General features: G+C 44.2%; 1 protein-coding gene across 1 annotated transcript in view; it reads right to left on the reverse strand.

Moving 5' to 3' along the window:
• Positions 1-26,563, reverse strand: part of ERCC1 (ERCC excision repair 1, endonuclease non-catalytic subunit) — a 333,113-nt gene that overhangs the window by 19,531 nt on the left and 287,019 nt on the right. Inside the window, exons 9-10 of the mRNA XM_069628983.1 lie at positions 18,343-18,414; positions 16,243-16,311 (exon numbers count right to left, since the gene is read on the reverse strand). Coding sequence (XP_069485084.1) covers positions 16,243-16,311; positions 18,343-18,414 — 141 coding nt within the window. The remainder of the gene's footprint in view (positions 1-16,242; positions 16,312-18,342; positions 18,415-26,563) is intronic.

A 26,563-nucleotide genomic window follows, 5' to 3' on the forward strand; every position in this document is an offset into this window, starting at 1 on the left:
CCTGCTGCAAAATGTACAATTTCAGCCCCATATTTGGAAAAAAAAATCTTGGGGGGCGACCCCCCCCCCCCAAACTCTCCCTAGATCATTATAGCTCCCTCGCTATGCTCGGTCGCCCCCACTATTTCAGAGAAATATCAACGCATACATACTGGAAGAAATTACAAGAAACTAACCTTTGATCACTGCCCCCGACACCAAAGGCTATCTTTGGGACTGCATGGCTATGCCTGTGATGCTATTGTGTCAAAGGTCACACACCATCGCTTTTGAATATACTGCTTTGGGTGAGGGTGTTAACATTTGGCTCGCCGGCCTACCGGGTGACAAAAAGTTAATGCTTCGGCCCCACATTCAAAAAGGTTGGACAAGCCTGGTCTAGTTGAATAACTTGTTCTTTAGCACCTTTCTGAACGCTGTGAGAGAGTCTTTATTTCTTAGGCTGAGTGGGAGGGCGCTACAAGCTTTTGGGGTTAGTACTTCAAAGCTGGTGCCGCCAGCTTTGGCTCTGTTGAATGCTGGGACTGAGAGTAGGTGAGAGTATTGGTTACGTTTTGGTCGGTGGACAGGTACCTGATGTATTCTTTCCGCTAGGTAGGCTGGGGCGGTCTGAGAGAGGCATCTGTGTGTGATTGTGAGGGCCATGAATGTTATGCGCTCTTTGATCGGGAGCCAGTGGGCATCTTTTCTCGCCTGAGAGATGTGCTCTCTCCTAGAGATACTTTGGGCAGCTCTAAGGGCGTTGTTTTGCACAGTTTGCAGTTTGTTAATGTTATTGGCAGAGGTGCCTAGGAGTAGGATGTTACAGTAGTCCAAGTTTGCGCCAATGGTAGCTCTAGCAATGTTGAGGCGGTTTTTTGGTGACAGGTGGGGTTTCCCTGCATTTATGATTTTTGTCGTATGTACAGCAGATGATGAAATGGTGCTGACTTGTCTTTCCATTGATAAGGTGGAGTCCAGGTATACACCAAGGGTTTTAACTGCAACAGAGACTGTAATAACAGTGTTCTCAATGCTGAATGAGCTGTATTTGTTGTCTAGTTTTTTTAGGGACTCTTTGGTGCCGACCAGTAGTATTTCTGATTTTTCGCTCGTTAAGACATAGGCCATTGGATGCCATCCAGGACTGGATGCGGGCTTATGTCTTCTGGAGAGTGTTGAGGTCTTGCTCATAGTCACCTGATAGAGGAAGAAGAATTTGTGTATCGTCGGCATAGTTGGTAAAGGCTATGCCGAATTCTTCTAGGTCGCTGAACAGGGGAAGAGTGAAGAGATTATAGAGAGTGGGGGAAGTGCAGGACCCTTGTGGAACTCAAATCAAAAAATAGGGCTCCTGGTGTGGAACCTATTCTACCCAGGAGGGTTAACTAGGAAAACAAAAGATACAAATGAATAGGTCCAAGGATGCTAGGCTCAGAACAACACCTCCACATGTATTATCAAACTCTGCATTGCTAAGGAAGGAATCACTCTTCAATCGTATGTTGTAGAGATAAATCTCATTTTTTTATATTAAAGTTGTGTGCAAAAAGACATAAATCCAACATTTAGAGAAATTAAGACATCAAAATTGCTTGCTAAAACAGAACAATCAGACAAAAAAACAGAAAGATATTTACAACACACAGTGCCAAAAAAACATTTTTTGGGACAATCTCCAAATTGTGTGTGTGTAACAAACCCGACTCCTATTAGGATTTGCCAAGAAATGCACATATTGCAGTGTACATATTCAAGTCAACATTTGTGGAAAACACATAGAACAATGGTGGGTACACAAAATTATTTTTCTTGCGTAAACAGCATTAATGTGCTGTAGTTTTGGGGGGAGTAGTGCGTCTACACCAGGTGTTTCAGCCGTTTCTAGGTGGGCTAGGTGTGCCTCATCTTTAACACCGCCTTCATCAGGACGGAGTTCTGTGTAGATTGACGTCTGTGCTGCAGGGGAAGGAGACTACAGTCAGGGGGGTGTCTGAGCCAAAATTATTTAGTTTGAGTGAATCACGTGTGGTTGATGTGAAATCAAAAAGCACATGGCTTACCTATGGGTTAATAGATTTCACAGGCGCTAAATTTGAGATCTGCTAGCCACATGGGTTGGTCTCTGTATGGTCCTGTTGCAAATAACAGAGAACGAGAGAAGCAAAGGGAGGTTGAAGCTAAACATGTCCCCGTTTAAAAAGGCATGAAAAAAAGTTTTTTATTATATGCAGGGAAAAAAATCTTACCTCTCTCTGGAGGTCGAAAAATGCTGATCCAGGGTGGTATCAGTGGGAAACAGACACGGCTTGCACAGCTAAAAAATATATATGGCTCAAGGTGAGTGTGGTTACCTAGTAACAACTGTCTCATATATATATATAGCAGTAAGTGCAGGGTTTATTTTAAAGTACCTGTGAGGGTTGCAGCATGGGCAGCCTGTCTGCCAAAAAAGTACGAGCTGGAGCTCCTCAGGCTGCTGTGTCACAGTTGAGACTGCAGGGGCCTGACTGCAAAGCGTTGGTAACGCTGTTGCTAGGTCCCTGTAGGTATTTATATGTCAGCCATCTTGGAATGGCCCTAGGATCGAGTGAGAAACAAAATGATGGATTCTGCTCCATCCGAGGGGCACAAAAAAAGCTCAATCAATTATGGGTGTGATTAGTGTCAACGCGTGTCTAAAAAGTTAATTTAGACAATATTGTTGACAAACGGTTGTCATGGCAACCGTAAGCATTGCGGGGTGGCATTGGTTTTTTATACTCTGAGACAACATAGCTAATGGCCCCATGAGGTTGTGATTACCGAAAATACTTCATTTCAATATGTTGTGGCATGGATCACAAAATGTTTATGTGTCTCAGGAATCTCAGCAGAGAAAAACCATAATTAAGTAGGTGGACAGTTTGTATTGTATTACTAACAGCCCGAGAGGGTGAGAATTAGGGCGTGTCGCCTGGAAACTTAATACATAGTTTCATAATGACAGAAAACATTTGGAATTAACAAAGAAAGTATAGTTTTTCATGTAGGTGATTTCATACATTGACCAAAAAAAACACAGTGTCATAATGTCTACTGACTTCTGCATTTCATGAAATGAAAAATGATCATAGTGTTAAGAAGTTCATAGCTCATACTCAATCATTGGGCACATGTCATTACAGGAAAGACTTCCATTCAACTGACACATTTAGACCAGCCTGAACGGAGTTAAGTCTGTGGACCCACCGTTGTTCTAATTGGGTCAGCGTTTTGTTCAGATCCCCCCACGCTTTGCTGGTTTCACTTTTTGGAGGACAAACCATCTTAGATCAGTATCACTATGGTTCTTACTGATAAAATGCTCTACTAGGGGCTTGTCTGCTACCTTGTTCCTGATACAGGAACGATGTTCAGAGATACGCATTTTGATGGCACGTGTGGTTTTTCCTATGTAGAGGAGTTTGCAAGGGCATTGTAATACATATATGACACCCTTCGTGTTGCAGTTTGTAAAATCTTTCATTGTCCATTTAACTTGTGCACGTGCGAAAGATTTCTTTTGTAGGGTCAAAGGGCATGCCACACATTGACCACATTTGTGATGTCCAACTATCGGAGGTAAATCCCATAGTGTGTTCTGTGTTTGTGGGGGTGGCTCTATGAAGGTGTGTACTAGAGCGTCTCTTAGATTTCTGTTTTTCTTGAAAGCAAAACATGGCACATTGTGCAGAGTGCCGGGGTGTTTCACCAAATGCCAGTTCTTCTTGATGGTTTTCTGGATCAATAGACTCAAGGGTCCAAAAGTGGTGACACATACCAGTCTTCCCAAATCTTTTTTCGGTTTGTTTTCCAAACAGATTTCTCTAGGTGTATGTTTGGCTCTCTTTTTGGCTTGGTTGATGGCCTTTTTTGGATAGCCTCTCTCTGCAAGTCGTTGGGTTAGTCCTTCCGCATGTTGATGGAATTTTGCCAGGTCTGAACAATTTCTTTGTATACGCAAAAGTTGTCCGTAAGGTAAATTGTACTTTAATCCCATCGGATGATAACTTTGGAAGTGCAAAAAAGTGTTGCGGTCTGTGGGTTTTCGAAACAACTCAGTTTTTAGTCGATCCCGGTCTTGTGGATATGCAGATCCTCTTGAACTGCTGTGCTGGGTTAGCTCTCTCGTCGTGTGATCTGCCTTGCTCGTATTGTGTTCTCGTGCTCCACCTTTTATCCCTGTGGGGAAGGGAAAGGGCCATCAGGTGTGTATGATTCTGGTCAACTGCCTGACCTTTCTGTTGGGACATGTCAGGTAAACGGCTCTGGTGTTTGTCTGTCTTTCGTGATGTGCGAAAGTGTTCAGGTCAGAAAAGGGAGTTGGGGGGGGGGCAGAGTGTTTGAGTATCCTACGTGTTAGGATGGGGGAAAAGGTTTTATAAGAAAGGGCATACTACGTCTCACCAGTCGGTGTCCCACTTCCACTCCCCAAGGACCCCCCCATCCAGGTGATCATCCCTCACTGGTCCACCCCCAGGCACTGGATCCAATAGCGATGGCCGTGTCCTGGCAACCTGGATGACAGATCCCCGCGGACTAGTTAGGGAGACACTTTCCGTTTTCTCACACTTCTGTGATGTGCCTGCCTACTTATTTGCCACATCTAAGGCATTCTTTATAAAAGCATTTACAGATTGTTTTCCCTTACTTATAATTTTGGCAATTGGCAGATGATTTTGTTTTCAGATGTCTTTAATAAAAACATCTAGTTGGTCCCATTGGGCTCTTTTATATCTGGCCATAAGTGCGTCGAGGCTGCAATTCTGGCCTAATAAGCTGAAGATGTGGCCACATTTTCTTGTTTGCCTTGCCTGCTGGGAATTCATTATTTGGAAGTGCCATACCAGCCCTCTTTCTTGCAGTGGTTACTACCAATGAATCTGGTGTTGGATGGCCCTTTATGTATACTGGGTCTGTTGGAACCGGCTTATACATCTTTTCCACTCTGGGGTGTACTGGTTCAGTTAAGACTGGGTTAAGGAGTGAGGCAGCTATCTTTTCCTTTACCGTCTTGAGCAAAGCGATGCATTAGACCACTGGCTTCTTTTCTTGGAGGGTGTCCTTTATAAAGTCAATGGGCCTCATTATGACCCTGCCGGTGCAGGAATAGTGGTGCTGGTAAGCTCACCGGCACCGTTTTTTCCAGACGGACACATTACAGTTCTGCCTGCCAGTGCCGCTGTGCCCGACAGGTGTGACCCTGCTGGGCACAACAGCCATGGTAGGCAGACTGGTCCCAGAAGCACTGGCACCGTTAGAAACTGTGCCAGTGCGTCAGTGTCCCCACTCCCATAGAGTCCTATCGGACTCTATGGGAATGGGGACTTACATTTTACTGGCGCCTGACCCTCCAGTCAGACCCGTAATGAGGCCCAATGTCTTCCTCTTGTGTGTCAATTCCGAAATTGTGTGCAGCCCTGCATAGGAAGTCATCAGTTGTTGGATTTAACTCGTGTATATCCTTTATGTATTTTGAACTCTTCGTTGTCTGTTTCTTGCTTATACACAGAGAACTCATCATCTGTGTCTTCAACCTGGTGACTAGGGCTCCCCTCATCCTAAGTGTCTTCTAACCTTATCTTCTTTGGAACCCCATTATCTGTAGGTGTATCTAGTCTTTTTAGTGGATATCTTTCAATGAAATCCAGAAATGAATAAATCTTCTTCATGGTTTCTTCAAACAATTGTTTAGGTCATGGCTTTGATACTGGGACATGTTCATGTTCCCCTTGCCCTTTTTTCTGCATTGCTTTTGAACAAGTGTCCTCTGCTCCCTGAGCAAAGTGTTGAATATTTTTTTCAGTCAAATTCAAGGTCGACGTCTATGATTTCAGCCTCAAATGCTCATCTATATGCCTAATCGATTGCATCTTTTTGCGCTTGTGTTTAATATGTTTCGCCTGAACGTCACCAGGTGTGGCCTCTATAGCGATATTTGACATCCGCCCTCTCTAGCTGGCAACTGGCTGCGATCAAACATCTGTTTCCTCTATATGTGGCTCCTCAGCATCTCTTTCAAAGCGGATATCCTCCTCTTCGACTTCCAAGTCTTCCGCCTCTGTGGATGACTGCCTCTTTTTGAGCCATGCATATACTGCCCAGCGCTTGGATTGGCGCGCCTTCAGTGTTTTTGGCTTGAACAACGTACAAGCCTCACGCTTGTCCTCTTTGTGATTCCTTGGTAGGCATCAACTGCATACATCCTGCTTATCTACCAATGGGAATTTAGAGATGCAAGAAGGACGATTTAAAAGGAGGAGGCTTGAAGTGAGAGAGGGTGCCCATTTTATTAAAAATGATTGTGGGGTAAAGCCATTCTACTCTGGCCAACACATGTATAAGCCTCCCTCACTGTCCCTACTGTATTAGCCCTGTGGTCTGTATTTGATGGCGTCGAAGGAGTATGATGTTTCAGCTGTGATCTGTGTCAAGATGTTTTCCCCGTCGTTCGATGTATGCAGAGGATAGTTCTGATGCTTTGTTAATAATAAATATAACGCTCGCCGAGCAATAATTTTTGGTAATAAAATATTTTTCTAACTCTGCAAGTATGCTTCCAACCCGATGGCAGAAAAAAAAAATCTAAGGACGTATACATGTGAAGAAGCATGGGCAACTGTACACATAGGTTAGGGACAGTGTTACAGGAACAATCCTCTCGACGGCCCTTTTCAAGTTAAAAAAACAAGACAAACTGTATGACTCTGCACCAACCACTGGATATCAGAATATGCTTGGCATGTGAATCTAAGCAGATTCACACGCCCCAGAAACATGAATACATGTGTTGATTCGACTGCTGCAAATACCATGGATTTTCATTAATTGCAATCCTCAGGGATTTTAATATCTTTTGCCTGCCCAGCACTACTAAAAGGTCTGTAAAGGATACAATTCCTGCAGTTTGTCAGAGAGCCAAAATGGACTTGATCTTCAATCTGGAACAGCCATAATTGAGGATTGGACATCCCATTCAATAAGCATGGTCAGAATTGTTTTGTCTTCCCTTTCAAGTTGGCATATGAGCCTTATCAAAGTCTGTAAATCCAACACTGCCACTGTCTAAAAGACAATAAAAACATCTAGAAGAATTCTCTGTGCGCCTTTCATTTGCGCTATTTTATTCGAATCTGCCCCTATGTCTTGTCTACAATGTTTTTGCAGGAAACCAAATTCAAAGAGGGAGAGGAAATCAAGATATATCGAGGGTAAATTGGATGGCAATATTGGGCCTCAGATGTGCATAAGAGTGTGAATGCTGATATAAAAACCCTGGCTATTTACATTGACCGCCATATGTAAAGCATTTCAAGGTCTACTCTTATTGAGGAAAGGCATTTGGAGGGACTGAAAATGACCTTAGGACTTATATATGGTCCCAACTGAGGTCAAGCAGCTTTCTGTGCAAGGGTTTTCAGAACAATTGCTGGGTGGGCAGAGGGCCTACGGCTTCTGCGAGGAGACCTCAATGTATCTCCGTTCTCAACCGTGATGCACTTGTTATGGGCCGGAGATTAACCTTAGTGGCAGAAGAAAGTTAGCAAGTTCAGTAACCACTAGGAACATTTCTTTCTGGGGGCGGGGGTGTGTCTAGTGGTGATGTGATAAAGCTTATGCTTATTAGAAGGAGGTTTTGGAATAGATATGGGAGCTAGAACACATTAGTTGAGAGCTTAACTGCTTTTGGACCAATATAGACAACCACCAGAAGAAAGTGGTTTCTGGTTTCTGGGCCCTGCCACATATTGCACCTAAACGTCCTTCTCGCTACAGAAACCTGTTTAGCTACTATTTCGGAAGCTGCCTCATGTCCCAAATGAAAATTAATAGCTAGTGAAGGTGTGGGAGAGCTATGGTATGGAAAAGTTAAAAAAATGAGTGCCCATTAAGAATAGAGATAGGATGTGTACCGAAGAAAACAGGAAATTAGATAACATGCATGAAATGTAGATTACTGTGTGAGAAGATCACTCAGTCTCGTTATTTTCTTGGAATTCTATAGAACTGGCCATTCAGAGCTGAGTGGCCTTGTGGGCACACTGGAGCTTACTTTGCTTGCCTGCACTCCCATCCATCCACTCGCTCCCTACAACCTCAGTGCTGTGAGGTGGTCTTACTGTGGCAATCCCTTATGTGGTGACAGTAACACACTCACAGCCAGAATTGTATGTCAGAACTGCAAATTGCCCATTTTTGTAAGCCCCCGGAAAATGATAAAAATGTCCAGTTTTATTTATTTTTGGGATTCACATTTTTCTCTGGTTTTATCTTTTCATACTGGGTATCTTGTATTTCAATGTTTAATGAGCAAGACTGAAGAATTTACAGCTGCTGCTCTCGAGTTCCCACTCCTCGTGCCTGGTGGCTGTGTAATCATGGCCTCCAACCATCTTGACTAAAAATCATTTGTTTTGATCCCTGAATGGTGCAGGCCATGTTTGAGGCTGGAGGGAGGATGGCAACTGGACCTTGTGGGGCATTGGGACACATTTTTCGATCACTAGTGTTCTATCTTTTGGGGTGGTGCACAGAAAACTACCTAACTTATACCATTTTCATTACCCTCAGCGGACTCCCTCAGAGTGTTGGCTCAAAATGCCCTTTAATTAGCTGTCCACGTTATTTGACCACAAGCAGCATGCCAGCCATGGACTGCTTCACTGTTCTATTTTCCACTTACAGTGTCTCGCTTCATTAAGGGAATTACTTCTAATTCACCTCGACATTAACACGGAACAATCATGAACCATCAACTCTGCATCTAGGAGCTGAACTATAAACATTATACTTATTAATGTGTCTATCCCATTGTGCTGCCTTGTGTCACAAGAAACAGGACACATCTGGCTTGCCAGTCCCAGAATTATTATTCAGGGCTTATCTGTGGTACTATTAATAGACATGCCCAAATAATGAAGACTACACATCTTCGAGGATTGCCAGAGCACTTACTCTAGCCCCTCAGAGAACCGGCACTACATTAGATTTATTTTAAATCTGTTACAAACCTGCCTTGGGACTACATACTATAACAGAACACATACATAATTGTGTCATCTCTCTAGAGCTAAGCACACATTTTGGAACTACCAAGCAACCATACTGTTACTGAACATTTTCCCTCCATCTGCAAGTTCTTTTCCTCACTTTCCCACTCTCATACCTTATGCTTTTTTTACGCTCATTCCAGCAGACTAAAGTCTGATCTCTCCTGGCTGGAGGCACATTTGCCATTTACGGAGAAGTCTACACACTGTGAGAAGCCTAAGGGTATTTATTCTCATTCCTACTCCCCCTGGATCCTCTTCTCCGGTGGCCAGGGAAAGGCCATCACTTTTGGATCAAGACCCTGGGGGCGGAGATGCAAGGGAGGATTACACGGGTGGAGGGTCCTTGGGGATTGGGAGTGGGGTGCCCTCGGGTGTGACATGGTACCCCCTTTCCCTGTTGAGGAACAACCTAGTCCTCCCACTGGGCCTCATTACGACCTGGCGCTAAGTGGTTAACAGCGCGGTAAAAGGCTGCGGCGCCGTTAACCACTTAGCGCCTTACTACAAGGTCCCTTTGCGGGACCCGACCTTAACGGCTCTTCTGGACCAGCTGTTAAAGTAGGGACCCGCAAAGGGACCTCGCAGGCAATTACGGTACTGCAATTTGCGGTACCGCAATTGCCGCCTTCCCCATTCCCATTGAGCCCTATGGGGCAAAAATGGGAATGGGGAAGGGCCATGGTGAAATGGGGAAATACTGCCCCGTCAACCTTGGAATGGGGCAGTATTTCCCCATTTCACCATGGCGGACTCGTTACAACACCGGCACCAACCAAGAAAAGGAGAGAGTAATGCACACTACAGCTTTTCACCACTTTGGTACTGGGACGATGGAGATGCCGGCAAAGAACTGTGAGGGCCAGGCATGTCCCTTTAACTATGGTCAGGCAAGTCCGATGTTGAATCCACACCTGCAATCTGTTGCAGGGTTACAGGTGTATAAAGAGAGATCAGTGAAACAACAGAGACAGGAGAACTGTGTGGAAGCTGCCAGCAAGGGACCGGTGTCCGTGAGGAGGCAGCCATGGTGGGGCGTGAAAGGAAACCTGGGCACCTGCCAAAGCACAGGTAAACTGTGGAGCCCCCAGGCCAGGTGGGCCATTGGATTGCCACAAGAATGGAAGCCTCCATGTAGTAGCATCTGTGAATGAGCAGGAAGAAAAGGACGCTGTTGGAGTCCTACAAACTTGTAGAGGAGGTGGAGATGCCAGCGGATGCTGCAGAGCACCAGAAGTGTGAGCGGGGCTCGAAGGGGCCAGTCCATCAACCTGCGAAGCAAGAAGGTGACAGCTGGGGCAGCTGGGGCTGCTGGAGAGGAAGTCGTAGACAGGTGAGTGTCGGGGGAGTCACTCAGAGCCGGGTGCCTCTAAAGCATTGCGTGTGAGTAAGGCAGTGCTGGTTGAGACTTATTGAACGCTGAGTGGGGTGAACCTTGAAACAATGTTGAAATACATATATTGAATACCAAACTGTGTGCAAATTTGAAACACTAATGAAATACATATATTGAACACTGAATTGAGTGTAAAACATGAAACAATTCTGAAACATATATATTGAATACCGAACTGAATGAATATTGGAACCTAAGCCAAAGTAGGCATTTTCAATACAGAACTTTGTTTTATGGGCAAAGCTAATGCCGAACAGAAACCAAGAGGAAAGTGGCCATTTGAAAAGCATTATGCACAAAATAGTGCAAATGTGAAGAAGTGTAACAGGTGGGATATGAACCAGACCACCAGAGAGTGAACTTTTTAACTGGAAACAGTGCGAAAAGGGGAAAGCCTGGCAAGAGACGCGTAACAAGTGGGGCCAAAGCCAAGAGAGTAACTGAGATATAGCAGGAAAGCGTGAAGCTGCCCCTAAAGTCAACATGCTGATACTTTGCCAATGAATGTGAATCTGTACACAGGAACAAGTACAGATTAACTTGTGTGAACTGGAGAGCTTGGGGTTTTCTGGTTGCGTGACCTGTGATGGGTGGACTGTGTGGTCTGACAACTGTGCTTTGACCAGTGAGCCCGAAATGAGGAAAACTAAAAGACATTGTACAAGAAACCAAGGAGAAGTCATATAAGCAGATTGGTGAGGCTAACCAGAGGATGCTATGTTGACGTCTTGGGGGAGGGAGCCCCAAGGATTGTGTGGAACTGTATTGCACTGAACTTGGAAAAGGTAATCTTAAGACTTAGTGAACTTTCTTGAACTTGGGGAAGGGAAGCTGAAGCCGAAGCTAAGAGCTGGACAAAGCTCAGAACTTTATGTTGAACACCATTTCCTTCATTGTAGACATCCCTACACATTGTTTAGTTTTAGTTGTGAAGGCAAGAATAGGTTTTGGACACAGTCAGACTTTTCAGTTGAACTCTTTGACAGACTATCCTTAGTGTTGTTCAGGTAGGGAAATCCCACCTTAGCAAGTTAGGCCTTCTACCATCCTGACATTTCATTTAATAAAGTATCTTATTTTGAATGTTAAGTCTGTTGTCTGTGTCTTACTTCATGAGGCCTTCACAACACTCAAACTAATATGGTGGTAATTTGGCACTATACAAAAGCACAGAGTCAAAGCATTCTATCACACTCCAGGACACAACAAATTAGGCAAACCTAACAGATGAGTGCCAGGCCTATATACGTCGCTATTCTGTCCAATAAAAAGGTTTTCTGTACATGAATGCTCCCTTTTTGATTGTAAATCTTTTAAATAAATTGCAAAAATGTCTAACCATTCTGAATATGCTATCTCACTGCTTGTATTGATCATCCCCATAAATGTAATTCCAATTGTCTTACTGAATTAAATTTCCCTCTTTTGTGAGGATCTTCTTCAATCGCCAGGACCTCTTCCTCTTTTGTTGTTAAGCAATTTTAATTTTCATATTGATGACTCAACCAACTCAGCAGCACAATACTTTAATTCTACTTTAGACCTATTAGACTACGTGCTACAAGTGGATGGTCTCACTCATTCCATGGGCCACCAATTGGACCTGGTACTGGACAAAGCACTATTACCATCGGTAAATGTATCACTCCTTTGCCTTGGACTGATCACTTTTGGCTTTGTTGCTACTTTTTCACAAATGTTAATCGTTCTCGTCTACATTTGCCCATTTCAGAAACTTCAAATCTTTAAACTCCGACACCACACATACAGGGCCTGGCACTAGTGTGGATGCAGACAGTCATTTTTCCTCATTATTCTCAGTCTAAATGAATACCCTTGATGTGACTTGCCCCATGATGTGTTGTAAACAGAGACCTGTAACAAAACATGTAAATAGCAGTTTCACTCCGTTGTGTACCTTATTGAATCACAAGTACATGTGGTGGGAGCACTACTGGTACACCTTTTTCTTCACTGAGAATAAGGTATATAGGCCCCAAACCTAAATGTACAAAGTGGTTTAAATATCAAAAAGTACTTCCATATTTAAGTTATTTAACTATCTAGTACCCCGATCACTGTTCAACCAAGTACAGATCCCCAGCAGCTTTGTTCACAGGCCTTCAGGTTTTTTCACCTTAACATTGCTTACCATCAATAACAAGCTTAGAGCTAACTCCCAACATGTGCCTACCCCCAAATGAACTACTGCCGTCAAGTCAAAGAACCAGTGCATCTCCTGATTCAGAGTTTGTCTTCCCTCAGGTAAAACATTTACATTCGCTTTACCTATGCAAAGATCATTCCGACCTGGGTGATTCCTCATCAATTGATCCTTGCTCCAATAAGACATTTGAGGCCACCATGCCATCCATGATGCCATGACTATCCTCTCTCATTAAAAACAATCCTTGGACACAGGTCTTTCCCTAGTCTTTATAAAAACACTGATTACACCTCTCTTTAAAAACATCCTCTGCTGATCCAACCTATCAAAAAAGGGTCAACCTATTGTCCACCTCCTATTTTTAAAATCTTGGAAAAGATTATTACTTTGCAGCTCCAAGATCATGTTGAAGCTTAACATCCCCTCCATGACCTACAATCTGGATTTGGAAAGGGTTGAAGGACACAATGTCACTTTGGACATCTGAAAGAAACGTCTTAAACAGGGAAACAAAAGCGAGCAAGCAATGATCTTGATTTGCCTACATGTTATAACGAACCATCAATCCTTCCCATACGCTTTGCTGTTTGGTACGATACTGCAGGCCGCCTCTCTAATTTCTCTTTTGACAGAGTGCAGCAGGTTAGGCTTGGAGGCCACTTGCCTGCGCTGACATATGGGGTTCCAGAGGGCTTGGTCCCATCCCTACTGTTCTTCAATGCCTGCATGCAACCCCCGGCAGGGCTTATTAAGAGGTTGGATCTAGGTTTTCAAATGTTTGCAGATGATACACAGCTGGTAATTGACTTGATCGAGCGGTGGGCAACACCACCAAGATGGTTGATCTTTTTCAGAGCTTCAGGGTTGCCCATGTTTCAGGGATGGAACATGAGCAACTGGCTCTGCCTCAGTGCAGCCAAGACAAAAGTCCTGCTTGACCTTCCCTCCATGTCATCCTTTCACCGGTCATTATTCCGACACTTCAATACTCAAAGGACACCAACATAGAACTACTGAAAAGGGACCCTCACTGCAGGACTGACTCATGTGCATCTTACATAGGGAAAGACAGGACATCACCACTATAATACAGACAAGTAACCAACACTTCAGAAACAAAAGCAGTGCACCACACACAGGACATCACCTACTGCAATATTGAAAGAGGAGCCACAATGCAGAATTTAAACATACATACCCTCACACGGAAGCAAGAATGTGGGATGGATGGGGTTCATGAAAACACAGAGTATTGTGTTCCTCTATCAAGATCTACAGAAAGACTCACAGAAAACTATAGAATGGGCATCTCTGAACAATACCTACAAAGGCTGGAAAACAATATACTTTCATGTTTATAGTAACAGGAGGGGCTGTTAGCAACAAAAGCCTAGCTAGAATAGACCACCACTGGGAAAGGGTATGATAATAGAAAGGATGTCCAATCTACAGGGAATACACTGGGTTTGCGAGGAACAAGGAGGATGAAATCATCCATGCAAAGAAGAGGGGACCGAGAAGACAACAGGGAATATGCTGACTCGGATGTACAGGACAGGATGTCTTCTTGCAATAGCCCAATCCACTGTAAGAAGGGTTTAAGAGAGGGATAGAGGGAACCATTTTATTTGACATTTCGAAGGACAAGGTCAGAGGCATCTGATCACTACAAGATTCAACTATACAATCGACACTGTAGGACTAATGTGCATCTAGCACAGGTCATCAAGACTACAATACTGAAATGTGACTCACACTGCAGGGTTAAAGCATGTAGACCTCACACAGAACAGCATGCCTAAAGAAACTGTAAGACAAGGCTTGCTGCAGAACTGAATTAAGTATAAACTGCTGATAACACCAATGTAATATTCAAGGAAAAACACCTCACAGGCAACATAACACTTTGTATAGAATACTGAAAGTTGACCCCTGACCACAAGACAAAAAGTCGTATCACTGAAAGGCATTCATTACCCTCCTGCAAAGGAGAGGTTGATAACAATACTTCGGACATCTCACAGTAACCCAATCATCTAACAATAGGCTCAATCATGATCCTAGTTCTATGATTCTTTCACAATGCAAAAGGCTTGCCACCTGTATCATTTATTTCATTTTGTAGCCACTAGTGTTTACTCAGATCATTTTCCAGCACTCTTTCCCATATGTACCTCAGCTAGATCACAACCAGGTTCGTCGTCATAGCTCCCACCAAGCGCTGCAATACTGGTTTAATTGTGTAACAGTAGTCAAGGCTTTACTGAAACCCAAAAGATCTGCATTTCTAAACTCTCCCATGAGCTTACATAGAGTCCCAAAGTTAAATGAAAGTCATGCAGATTTGTCATGCATGGGCTCCCACTATATCTCATAAGCCATTCCTTTACCAGTGCTTTCTTTCCTTTGATGTCAGGCGAACTGGCTTATAGCTGCTAGCGTAGTTCCTCTTCCCACTGTTCTAAGCACATACTTCATCTGAAGTGTTTTTTTTAATCAGTTGTATAAGACAGGTGCAGTCTTTTCAATTAGCACTTTCCTATCAATGTTTTTCTTCTGGATCATAAAATAGTCAGGTTGATATTTGCACTTTTTTTTATTTGGCAACATGTTGGTTTACATACCATCCCTTACGCTCAAGTAATATCACATTTGAATAGTTAAGATTACAGCATACCCACTGATATACATTTTAAATAACTGCAAGGAAGGTAATGGGGAGGGAGATGAAACGGGGGCATTAAGCACTGAATAAGCATTATGTGTAATTATTGTTCCAGTATTGGGGACCATACCGTATGCCCAGCAGTATTGGTATCAGAATTTCACATAACGGGTAACCATGACATTCATATCATAGTTTTCGTTTAAAACACACAGTTAAAATGTTCTATATATGTGTGTTTATTTGTTTTAGCAGCCAATGTCCTAGTCAGAGTTTGGTTTTAAAATATATTTTTTTAGTTCAAGATGGCTCTCCCCAGAGACCCTTTTTCACATCTCAGAATGCCCTTTACAAACGGGACATACAGATGTTCAATTGCACGTTATTAAAATATAAATGTTCCACGTAGGTAAACTATGCCCATGCCCTCTTTTACAGCCAACCTGGTTGTAACTATAACCTCTCAATGCCTTTTTCACACCTCTCTACACTACAACTCCTGAAGTCTTTTCTCAAACCATTAGTTTGTACCGCTCATCCCCCTCTTACGCCCATCTACACTTCCTTGTATGAATCCTGTTACACTCTTATTTCCTGTATCCCTCTCGTCTCTCTCCTGTAGCAATCCCTACCTTCAATCTCTTGAAGGAAGACCGCAAACAACTCTGTTGGTGTGAGCATCACTTCTCTTTTATATTGTGCATGTCCCCCATCCTCTTTCTGACAGTGGTTCCTTCGCTGCTCTATCCTACACACTCTACTGCATAGTCAGCCTATCTCAACTTTTCCTCACCAGTCACAGACCTCCATCACCATGTCTAGCATAGCCACCTCTCTTCCCTCTGTCATAGGTCCCCGGGTTCTGCCTCAGATAGTCATCCCTTCTCATGCAGAGGTCTCTGCTTCCCTACTCAAGCAGAGAACCATATTTATTTTGCTTGCAGCTGTCTCTGCTGCAACTCACCTTCTGGGGACCAAGACCAGGACAAAGTGAAAGATCTTCTCGAGTTGCATTTGTGAGATCTGCCAAGGACTGAAGAGAAAACAGACAAGGATTAATCAATTTCCATTTTATGTGGAAAATACTCAGCAGCGTGTGAAAAGCTAAATCACTGCTGTTTAACATTATGGAGTTAGTAAGGCTTCCAGCCAGCTGAAGGTGGGCTGATGGGGTTTATGAAAACACAGAGTATTGTGTTCCTCTATAAAGATCTGCACAAAGAAAAAGAAGGGGTGTCTGAACAATAACCACAGAGGCTGGGAAAGGAAACACCATCATATTCATAGTGAGAAGAGGGGCAGTTAACAACAAACATGTAGCTAGACAGCGACAGGGTAGGATAAGAGAAAGGTAGCCCAATTTATAGGGAATACATTGTAGTTGGGACAAGGAGGATGAACGCATTCATACAAAGAGGGGACAGAGAAGACTACAGGAAATATACTGACTCCGATGTAACCGACACACTGCCTTCTTGCAATACCCCAATGCATTGTACGAAGGGTTAGAGACATGCATTTGTATGTGAATCTTTTGCAGTTTTGTGGATAAACATTTCATTTAATAATTTGGGCTGGTTGCATTTACTGACATTTATTTACAAAGTGAGCTGACATTTATTGTCAAAAAAATGTGTGAATCAGTTAGAAACTCAATTGGTATTGATGGCACATTTCCATTTCGTACATTTAAAATAGTTGTCCAGAGTGTCCATGAGTTAAGGGGACTGCCTACCTTTTTTTCAAACTTCTTAGAGAGAGTGAAACATTTTGACATCTTTAAGAAAAGGGTCAAAGGCACCTGATCACTGCACAAGATTCAGGTATACAATCATGTAAAACTATATAAAACAAGATTAACATACTCAATAAGCAAACATCAAAGTTAATTATCAACAACAAAAGCAACACTTATACAAATTACGCGAAAAGCAAAACGAAAACAAGATATTTTTTCTAAACAGATGTAATTGGAAATAAATATTAATCATGAGCAAGAATTAGCAACATTTGTATACGAGTAGGACCAAGTTCTTTGTTTAAGAACTTGAGTAAGCTAGTGTTGTAAAATAGAGCAGCTCACGTATCAAACTATTTATGTATTTGGTAGAATCACTAGCTGTTCGAATAGGTGGCACTGCACGCCAATCAAGTGATATTAAATAAAAGCCTAATTTTTGCGGACAACCAATGGAATGCACATAGAAATGGAGTCAGATGATTGCATTGTGGAGCACCCAAACCAGATGGTTACCATTACACGGAACAGCTATTAGCAGAGCTATCAAGGATTCGGGATGCCGTGCTTATGCATTGCCTTCCATACAGTCAAGATGGGACTAAAGAACGTCTTGTTCTAAAATCTAAAATGACGAGGATGCTTCCTCAGTAAGTTAATACAAACAGGGGTCTGGAAAGCGCATAGGCGCCGATTCTGAAACACTCGGAGGAAGAGCAGCAGAGAGTGAAACCAGAAAAAGAATGTTTACTGGTAGAGCGAACACAAAGAGGACAACCAGGAAAATCCTGATATGAGAGAGTCTGTCCAAAAGAGGGATAACTCACGCAATATAGAAGCCTGAACAGTACAAAACAATGAATATACACAACCTATATATTTGTTCCTGCAGCTTCCAAGTCATGTTCTTCTTGCCACTGATATTTTTTATATTCATTTGCCTGTGAAGGAAAACCCCCAATGAACCCTTTGCTGTTTAGACTAGTACCTCTCGCCAAGCATGTTTCAACTCTACTCTTTACAACATCAGGCCTGCATTATCTACCCAATGTCACCAAAGGCAGCAGAGCAAGGCAGGCCAAATGTCCCTTCGCTTCTAAAAGACAGCCCGGCTTCATACCAGCACAGTGAGAGGCTGATGTCAGTGCACTGCACCTGAGGAAAATATGTTCAGGCACCAAGACTCAGACTGGTAGCATTCATTCAGTGACTTCTCTGAACTTTCAGTACATTACGATCCCATAGAGCATTCCAGGATGGAGAAATTAAAAATGTGACCAAACGATCTGCAAACAATTCTGGCTTCATTCAACAGTAAAATCTTACCCCAAAGGTGGAGAGGAGTGTGGTGCAGTCTGTTTTGTTAACTGATTTTACAGTTGTCAAAACGTCAGTCATCTGCAATGAGAAAAACATTGGTTAAAAGCACAGTCTAAACTCGGCCATTGAAATCTAACTCACCATACAGATCCTCACTGCCCTTCATGACTCTAAATCCAAGTACATACCAAACATTCAAGAAACATAGGTCCGTTCCAAGAGGAATACAGACACAGACACCCCGCCCCCCCCCCCCCCCTAGTATTACCCTAAACTGACAAAACATTCAGCTCCTGCACCATGGAGAAATTCACTCTTCAAATCTCAGCAGTGGCCGGTCGCAGTTCTGGCCCTCAGTGTTCACCACGATACATGTATACTTTTATTGCCTCACATGAGCCAGAAAAATGTCAAGTGGTTGCAGACCTTAAATTTGATTTGACTGGACACACCAAGCCAGATGGTTCCTCTATTTTATCTCCTTGGAATCATGTTCTTGGCACACAGAGATCTTCTTAGTCATATTTGTTGGCTTGCTTCTCTAGTTGTCCCCTTGGGCCTCACACTTTTTACCCAAAATATTTTACATTGACCCGGACAACACTCAAATTCGTATTTAGCTTGAATGGGAGGCTGAAGGAATGTCTTCATGAGGTCATCCAGTGCATGGAGTTGAAGCATCCCACATTAATTGCTGGTAAAATAGGTTATGGTTTCAGTAACAGACCATAGCTTCAGACACCATATGGCCAGCGGTGGCCTAGCCTACAGGGAAGTATGGAGATTACCAGGAGGCCTCTGCACCTTGGGCTTCTTTTCCGAGAGCACTCAGAAGTGTTTATACTGCTGTATTCAGGACACACAATTAAGATGCCATTTTCGCTTGCACAGTGTAATATGGGGCGACCTTGCAAAAAAAGTACAAAGCCGCTTTTGGTGCCCAGTGCACTCCTGCAAATGCAGGAAGGGTAGAGCTGCTATCCTTCCTGGGGGTCCCATATTAGGAGTGAAACCATGGTCTTTCTATTGACAGCAATCTAAAATGTCATCCAAACAAACAATATATTTTCTTTCAAACCACTCAGAGAAGGTTTTTTCCAGTCATGATTCAAGAACATAAGAAAATATATACACATGATACCCTGTGTCTGTATGACTGGATTATCCCTCCCTGTGACTAAATTCCCCTCAAGTACCAGCGCCACAATGCCCTTGAGCTGTTTGTGCGCTATACAAATGTAATAAATAAATAAATGCCACTACCCATTAGATGAGGAAGCCGACTCTAAGAAGGGTTTTTCAAAGTTAATACCTGGATGGGACTTGGAGAAGCCAACCTTGGGCAACATGCTTGTCACAACCAAAGTTTAACTTAACCACTCCCTCTTAAAAGTAGCAAAGCTGAAACTGAACTAAGCGAGGAGCATACTTTTGTATAGTACAGGTAACACAAATATGATTAAAAAAGGGAACCTAACAGCTAAGCACAAAAATATACTTTAGTTTATTACATTACCACACTAAGGCACACTTTGCACAATTAAAAGGCAAGTGGGAATAATTTTATAAATAAATTGTATTGATTTTTTTACAACAACCAAAACATAACCATCACACCCGAATTTACGGTTAAAAGCTTCTTAGCATACATTTACATATTATTTATCACTGTCTTCCTCCCTCCCCCCACTTTAACTCGGGCTTCCACCTCAGTTCCTCAGATTTCCTTTCTCTTGGGGTTAATCCCCTTCGCCGTCCTCAGACGTGTCATATTCAATGGGATTGGCATGGAACGATCCAGACAATGTGGCTACCATTTGTCTCCATGCTATCAGAGGTCCCACTTCATCACCCTCCCCTCTGCTGGCTGCCTCGTACTATACTACTGTCTCAGCATCTGCCCATTTCAGGAGATCGTTCCACCATACCTCTAATCTGGGTCTCTGAGCTGCTTTCCAGCCCATGGCTAATCTCCTTTTGGCCAGAATGTAGGCCAGGTCCTTGAGTTTGCAAACGTGTTTCAGGTTGCGTGGTCTGGTAAATCCCCCCATCATGCATGCCCATATGGATTCTGCATCTAACTTACTTCCCTTTTCAGATAGTCGTAGTTTAACTTCCTCCCAGAATTTTCCCACCTCTGGGCATGCCCAGAACATATGGATCATCCCAGCATCCACCTCCCCGCACTTGGGGCATTTTTGTACTTCTGTGCTCCCAAATCTGGCGATCTTCTGGGGGGTCATGTATGCTCTATGGGTGACATAACTGAATCTGCTGCAGCCTTGCATTCCTAGACACCTTTTTATGATATCTCTGGGCTCTTTCCCACTGTCCTTCTTGCATAGGTTCTCCCGCTTCCTCCTCCCAGCCTCGTCTCAATTGGAGCAGCTCCTTACCCAATCTAGACATCACCAGTTCATAAATTCTGGGATATTTCGTGCCCTCCCTCCGAGATATCGTACATCGTTTTTATGGCAGTGTCTGGTTGTTCCGCTATTGCTATTTCGGACACGTTTCCTTCACCCATTTAATTATTCTAGTATATGTGATATATTGCCCCGTATGTACCCCAGTTTCATCCACTATCGTTTGGAAGTCCAGTGCCTTACCCTCTTGCCATATATCTCCCAAGGTCGCTAGGCCTACCAGCTCCCAGTGTTTGCGGATCCCTTTCCTCAGTTGCTCATCCACCTGCGTAGTGCCACGAGTGGCACCTGACGGGAGCATGGGATCGGGTTTCCCACAGCTCGACACGCTTTGCGCCATGTCTTCCAGCCCAATTCCAGCAGTCTCGATCACCCATGCATCTCTGGTTTGGGTAGCCATATCAGTTCTTTTAGGAAATAAGGGTCGCATTCACCCCTCAGAAATCTAGATTCTGCTGTCTCATTTTCCGACAGCCACCTAGTGACATATTGTAACTGCCCTGCCAAGTGGTATATCTCAAAGTTCAGCAGGTTTATGCCCACTCTGTCATACGTATTCTGTAATTTCCATAGAGCTACTCTGTTTCTGGAGTTATGCCACAGGAAACCTCTACATAAACTCTGGAGTTTAATAAAAAAGCGTTTGGGCAACATGTATGGGATATTTGCGAAGAAGTGTAGTAGCCTAGGTAGGATCACCATCTTGAGCAAGGCCGCCCTCCCCACTATGGCTAGGGGGAGCTTTGCCCAGAACCTCATGCTGTTCTTGATACCTTCCACTGCCCTCACCGTGTTTGTGCTCATCTACAATCGTGTGATACATGTAAATTCCCAGGTATCTGAATGTTCTGGTCTGCCAGGCTATCTGCAAAATAGGTAAGTTCTCCCGTGGGACTCCTCTGTACCTCCCCAAGGGGAACATGCACGATTTTTGGGGGTTCACTGCTATGCCCGAGAGAGTCGTGCAGCACTCCATCACCTCCAAGATGTACTGCAAGTTTTCCTCTGGGTACCGCAGGTATAGCAGCATATCATCCGCATACAATGATATCAAGTGCGGTCCCCCCTTAGTGTGGACCCCTATTTCTTCGTACTGCTGTCTCAAACAGATCGCTAATGGTCCTAGTGCAAGGATGTACAGCATCGGGGACCATGGACAGCCCTGTCTCATGCCTCTACTAAGTTGCCATTTATCTGAAATTATCGCTCCCGTTTTGACCCCGGCTGTTGGGGAGTTATACAACATTTTCCCCCACCGCAGGTACCCCGGCCCCATCCCGTATTCTTTCATGGCTGCCATCATCCAAGGCCACCTTACAGAGTTGAAGGCTTTCACTGCATCTAACAAGGCTATTGCTATTTCACTTGGGTCACCCTCTGCCTGTTCTATGATATGGTGGAGCCTCCTGTGGTTATCGGATATGCTTCCGCATGGGATATATCCGGTTTGGTCGGGGTGTATACATTTATTACCCTCTTTAGTCTGTTCGCCAGCACAGCCGTGAGACTTTTACTGTCCTGGTTTAGCATGAATAGGGAGTCTGTATGACCCACAGTCTGTGCTTGGCTTGTCAGGTTTGAGAAGCAGAATAATTACCGCCTCTCTCAGAGATTCCAGCAGTCTCCCTTTATCAAAGGCCTCATTTAGCATTGCCAATAGCGGGGGGAGCACTTGTTGTCTATACGTTTTATAGAATTCACTAGGGAGCCTGTCTTTCCCCGGGGCTTTGCTCGTGGGCAGATGTATTACCACGGTCTCTAATTCCTCTATTGTGATTGGGGCATCCAGGTTCTCCCTATCTTCCTCATTCAGTTTAGGTAATCCTTTGTCTTCTAGCGCCTCCTGAGTTTCCTGCTCTGCAGTCTCCCCTGCATCTTCATAGAGGCGTTTGTAGAATCTAAGGAATCCCTCGTTCACACTCTCCAGCAATTAGGGAGATAACGCTCTCCCGTTATCTCCCTGATTGCTGATCTTGGTGTCTCGTTCTTGTATAGCCATGCGGGCAGCCTCGCCGGTTTGTCTTCCACTGCATGTTGCCTTTAATTTATTTTTTGTAATTCAGATTGCATAGCCTCTCCCAGAGCCCCCCACAAGCCTGTTGTAATTGGCTCACCTGTTCAGCGTCTTCCTGTGAGGTGCCCCCTCTTTTCATAATTACTTCTAGTTTCTTTTCTGTCTCCTATAACTCTCGCTCTATATCCCCTTGGAGCCCTCTAGATTTAGATATGGATGCCCCCTCACTACCACCTTCCTTAAAGGCCTCCCATAGGGTTGCCTCTGACTCCACGCTTCCTGTATTTTCAAAATACCCAATTATCTCCTCCCTTAGGTCCTCGCGGAATGCAGTATCCTTCAATGCCTCGGTTCTAAGCCTCCATGTTGGGATTCTGGCTCTAGGGGGCTGATGTCGCCACGTCAGCACCAGAGGGGAGTGGTCCGATAATATTCTCGCCTTGTATTCTGAGCCAGTCATTTCCTCAACAAGTTCCAGTGTGGCGAACATGTAATCCAATCTCGTGTACAGGTTATGTGGGGCGGCATAGTGTGAGTAGTGCCTATAATTCGGGTGTTGCTGCCAAAACATATGTCCTCCAGCCCAAAGTCCCTCAGCTGGGCTTGTATCGATTTCTCTGCGGGGGTGGGCTTGTCTAATTTTGTCTCTGACCTGTCCATTTTGGGGTTCAACGTACAATTGACGTCCCCATCCCATATAACCGCACCTCCTATGTGGGGGCTGATTTTACTATATAGGGTCTTAAAATAGGCCACTGTGCAAGTAGGAATAATTATTTGGTAACACTCTATGGGTTAGCATTTCACAAAGTTATCCCACAGTATACTGTAATTGCAGAAGAAGAAAGACGTTGTTAGAGCATAGGCCTTACACTTAAAAGGCAGTTCAAACACAGTGTAGCTAACTTCAAAAGACAGGCCCTTTATATACAAAGAGTTGTGGGACAGCTTTAGCTGTCCTAGAAAGATACTTCAGTGTCACAGGTGAGTAGCACTAGGTGAGGCCACTCAAGACAGGAAGACCCAAACAAAGACAAAAGCAAGTATAGAGCCAAAACAGACATTATAATATGACTTAAATGGCTTAAACAGTTATAGAATGTTAATGAAGCAGCTACAACCCCCTAGGTTCCAAAAAGACTTAGCCTAGAAGTAGGTACTCTGTCACAACTAGCCTGGGTCAACCCCAAGTAGCACTAAGGTAAGCAGGTATTTGCACCCAATGACAACCTAATGGGTAAAGGTAATTTGGCCCCTATGAAACCCACACAGGTAGAACCCCCCACCGCGCTGTATATATGAGAACTGCTGGAATAGACTCACCTTACTGTTATTGGGTTCTTGACAGGTCAGGTTGTGGCTACCCACCGGCAATCATAATATGGTTCCTCTGGAGAGTGGAGTGGATGCACTCTGAATCGACCCTCACGGCCAACTGAATAGACCCGGACACAGGGTCCGTAGGCTCTTTGCAGAGCTGTGATTGGACTTTGGGATCCCGGCAGGCTCCTCTTCTGGTGAAGGTCAGAACTGCAGGGTTCCAAGCACTGCAGCAGACCACTGAGAATGCCCACTAACGATTACAGGCTCCAGGTTTGATGGAAGAGCTTGCAACAGAGAAAAACCAGTTCTGGGTGGTTCAAGTGAATTGCAAGCCTGCAGACTCCTTCAGCCCGGCGATGGCGATGCTGCTAAAGTTGGTCAGCTGACTGGTTATGTACACCGTTCAAAGGGAGGGATTTGCCTTGCAAAGGTCTCCCCTGTCAAGTAGAAGGTCGAGGTCTGAAATGTGGTGGTGATGGCCGAGCCAATGCTGGTTCCTAGCGTGGCCCTCTCGCATATCTCAGTCATTGTCTTCTTCAGAATTTTCCTAAATTCCAGGGGTTACCAAATTTTTTGCGATTCTGCTCCAATCCAGTAATCGAGTTGGGAGTTAGCCAGACTTCCAATAAGGCTCTTGACAACATTACACCTAACTTGGAGGTGGCTGTCCAATGATGGAAACTTATCCCTCCCAGGATGCCTCTGCTGGAATGCAGATTGGGGCTAGATGGTCACACTGCCTCCAAAGCCAGCAAAACCTCTACTGCCAACAAAGGATATACCATCCTGAACAGGACTTGAAACACGAGCAGTAGCCATTTCAAGTATACACTGCAGAGAGTTGGAAGCGGCTGCTTTGTCAGATGCGGAACTCAAGCAGTACTGGCAAGTGCTGCTTGACACCAACGTTCTAACATGCCAACGTTCTTTCCCCCAACATTCTGCTTTGCTCGAGTGGCGAGGGCGGCACGGCGGAGAGCTGCGAGTGAGTCGCTTTGACGTCTGCCTTTGCTGGTTGATGAGAAAAGGCGCCACAGAGAGGAAATTGACTCCAGGGCATCAACAGTGAGTGTAATCTGCATTCCACCATGGTGGGGGAAAAGGTTGCCTTCCTGGGTCCTTGCCAGGCCTTCTCCAATTTGAAGATTGGTGTGGTGACCAGGGCCTCTGTACCCACACGGCCTGGAGAGAGCACAGTAGGGAGTGTACCTTCCTGCCTTAGAGCCTGGAGGTGGTTGGGGCACTGTTGAGGTGAGGCTCTGTGGCTGGATGTGTCTGCAACACCAGCAGAAAGCACATATAGAATTCAGCCTTTTGGGCAACTACATATGAACTAAAAATCAATAGATATCTACAAGATAATGATATTGAACACTGCACTTTCAACACTTTTAGTATCACTTTTGCACTACTACAGCATTCACCATTCGATATTGACAGTGGCAGTGCAAGTGGCCTGACGTGGCCCGCCGTGTACGTCGGGCGGGAGCCTCTTCGCACTTCAGGCTGCCTTGATGCAAATAATGTTAAACCTTCTTCTCCACACTTAAACAATCCTCTTTATTGCGCTGCTGGCTTCCATATAGATGAACTGTTACTCGCTAAGAAGTCCAGCAAAGCTTGGATATAAAGGGATGTCTACATCTCGTCCCGCTTAGTCTTTCCATCGTAGTGAAAACCTCTATTGGTGCCATGCCCGTGATGCCGGTAGGTGCTGAGAATACTGTGAGGGACCCTGCTGATTCTGTGGCCTTACTGCAGTCCCAACCAATAATTGACAAATCAATCGTTCAAGTTATAGTACATAATGAGGACCCTTTAGCCTTCCATAGTCTTAATCTTTCAGGGAACGCAGAGGAGATTATGGCTCCTCAAGAGTGGTGGATTTCCTTCTCTTCAGAGGCCTGCATTATTCCAGATAAAAACCTGTCTGGGTCTCCCTCCCTTTTTGTGGCGGATTCATCGGTCATGGATAAAACAGGCAGGTCCTCGTTTTTGGATTCACCTTGCAAGACCTCACACGGGTCTGATCTTGGTCTATCTTTATAAGAAGTTACAACCAGTTTCAATCAGCTTTACATGCTCTCAATTTTACCTTGTCTAAACTTGTACTCAATCCATTGCAGAGGAATTTTACGAAGAACGGTTGTCTCTGACTGCCACGGCCTCTAAGTTGGCATTCTTGGAGGAATGCTAGCGGCACAGAACTGTGCCATTTTGATAGAAATTGTGGAAGTTTTTTTTCGGCAGTTCCGATTCTTAAATATCACCATCAAAAGATTGTGCCACGCCTATTATATGGCATGGAGTCAGGTTTATTGCCGTCAAATTGGGACAGGGTTGAAGTGCTTATCTGGGGAAAGGTTCTATCTGTACCCCAGGTTACTCCTATTTCCATATTAAGGAACAAACTGGGCTTAATTTCCTTACGTGCCCGTGTTACGTGGAGTTCTTTCTAACTGTT

The sequence above is a fragment of the Ambystoma mexicanum genome, chromosome 12 (genome assembly GCF_040938575.1).
Source record: "Ambystoma mexicanum isolate Mex_15411 chromosome 12, UKY_AmexF1_1, whole genome shotgun sequence".
NCBI classification, from domain to species: Eukaryota; Metazoa; Chordata; class Amphibia; order Caudata; family Ambystomatidae; genus Ambystoma; species Ambystoma mexicanum.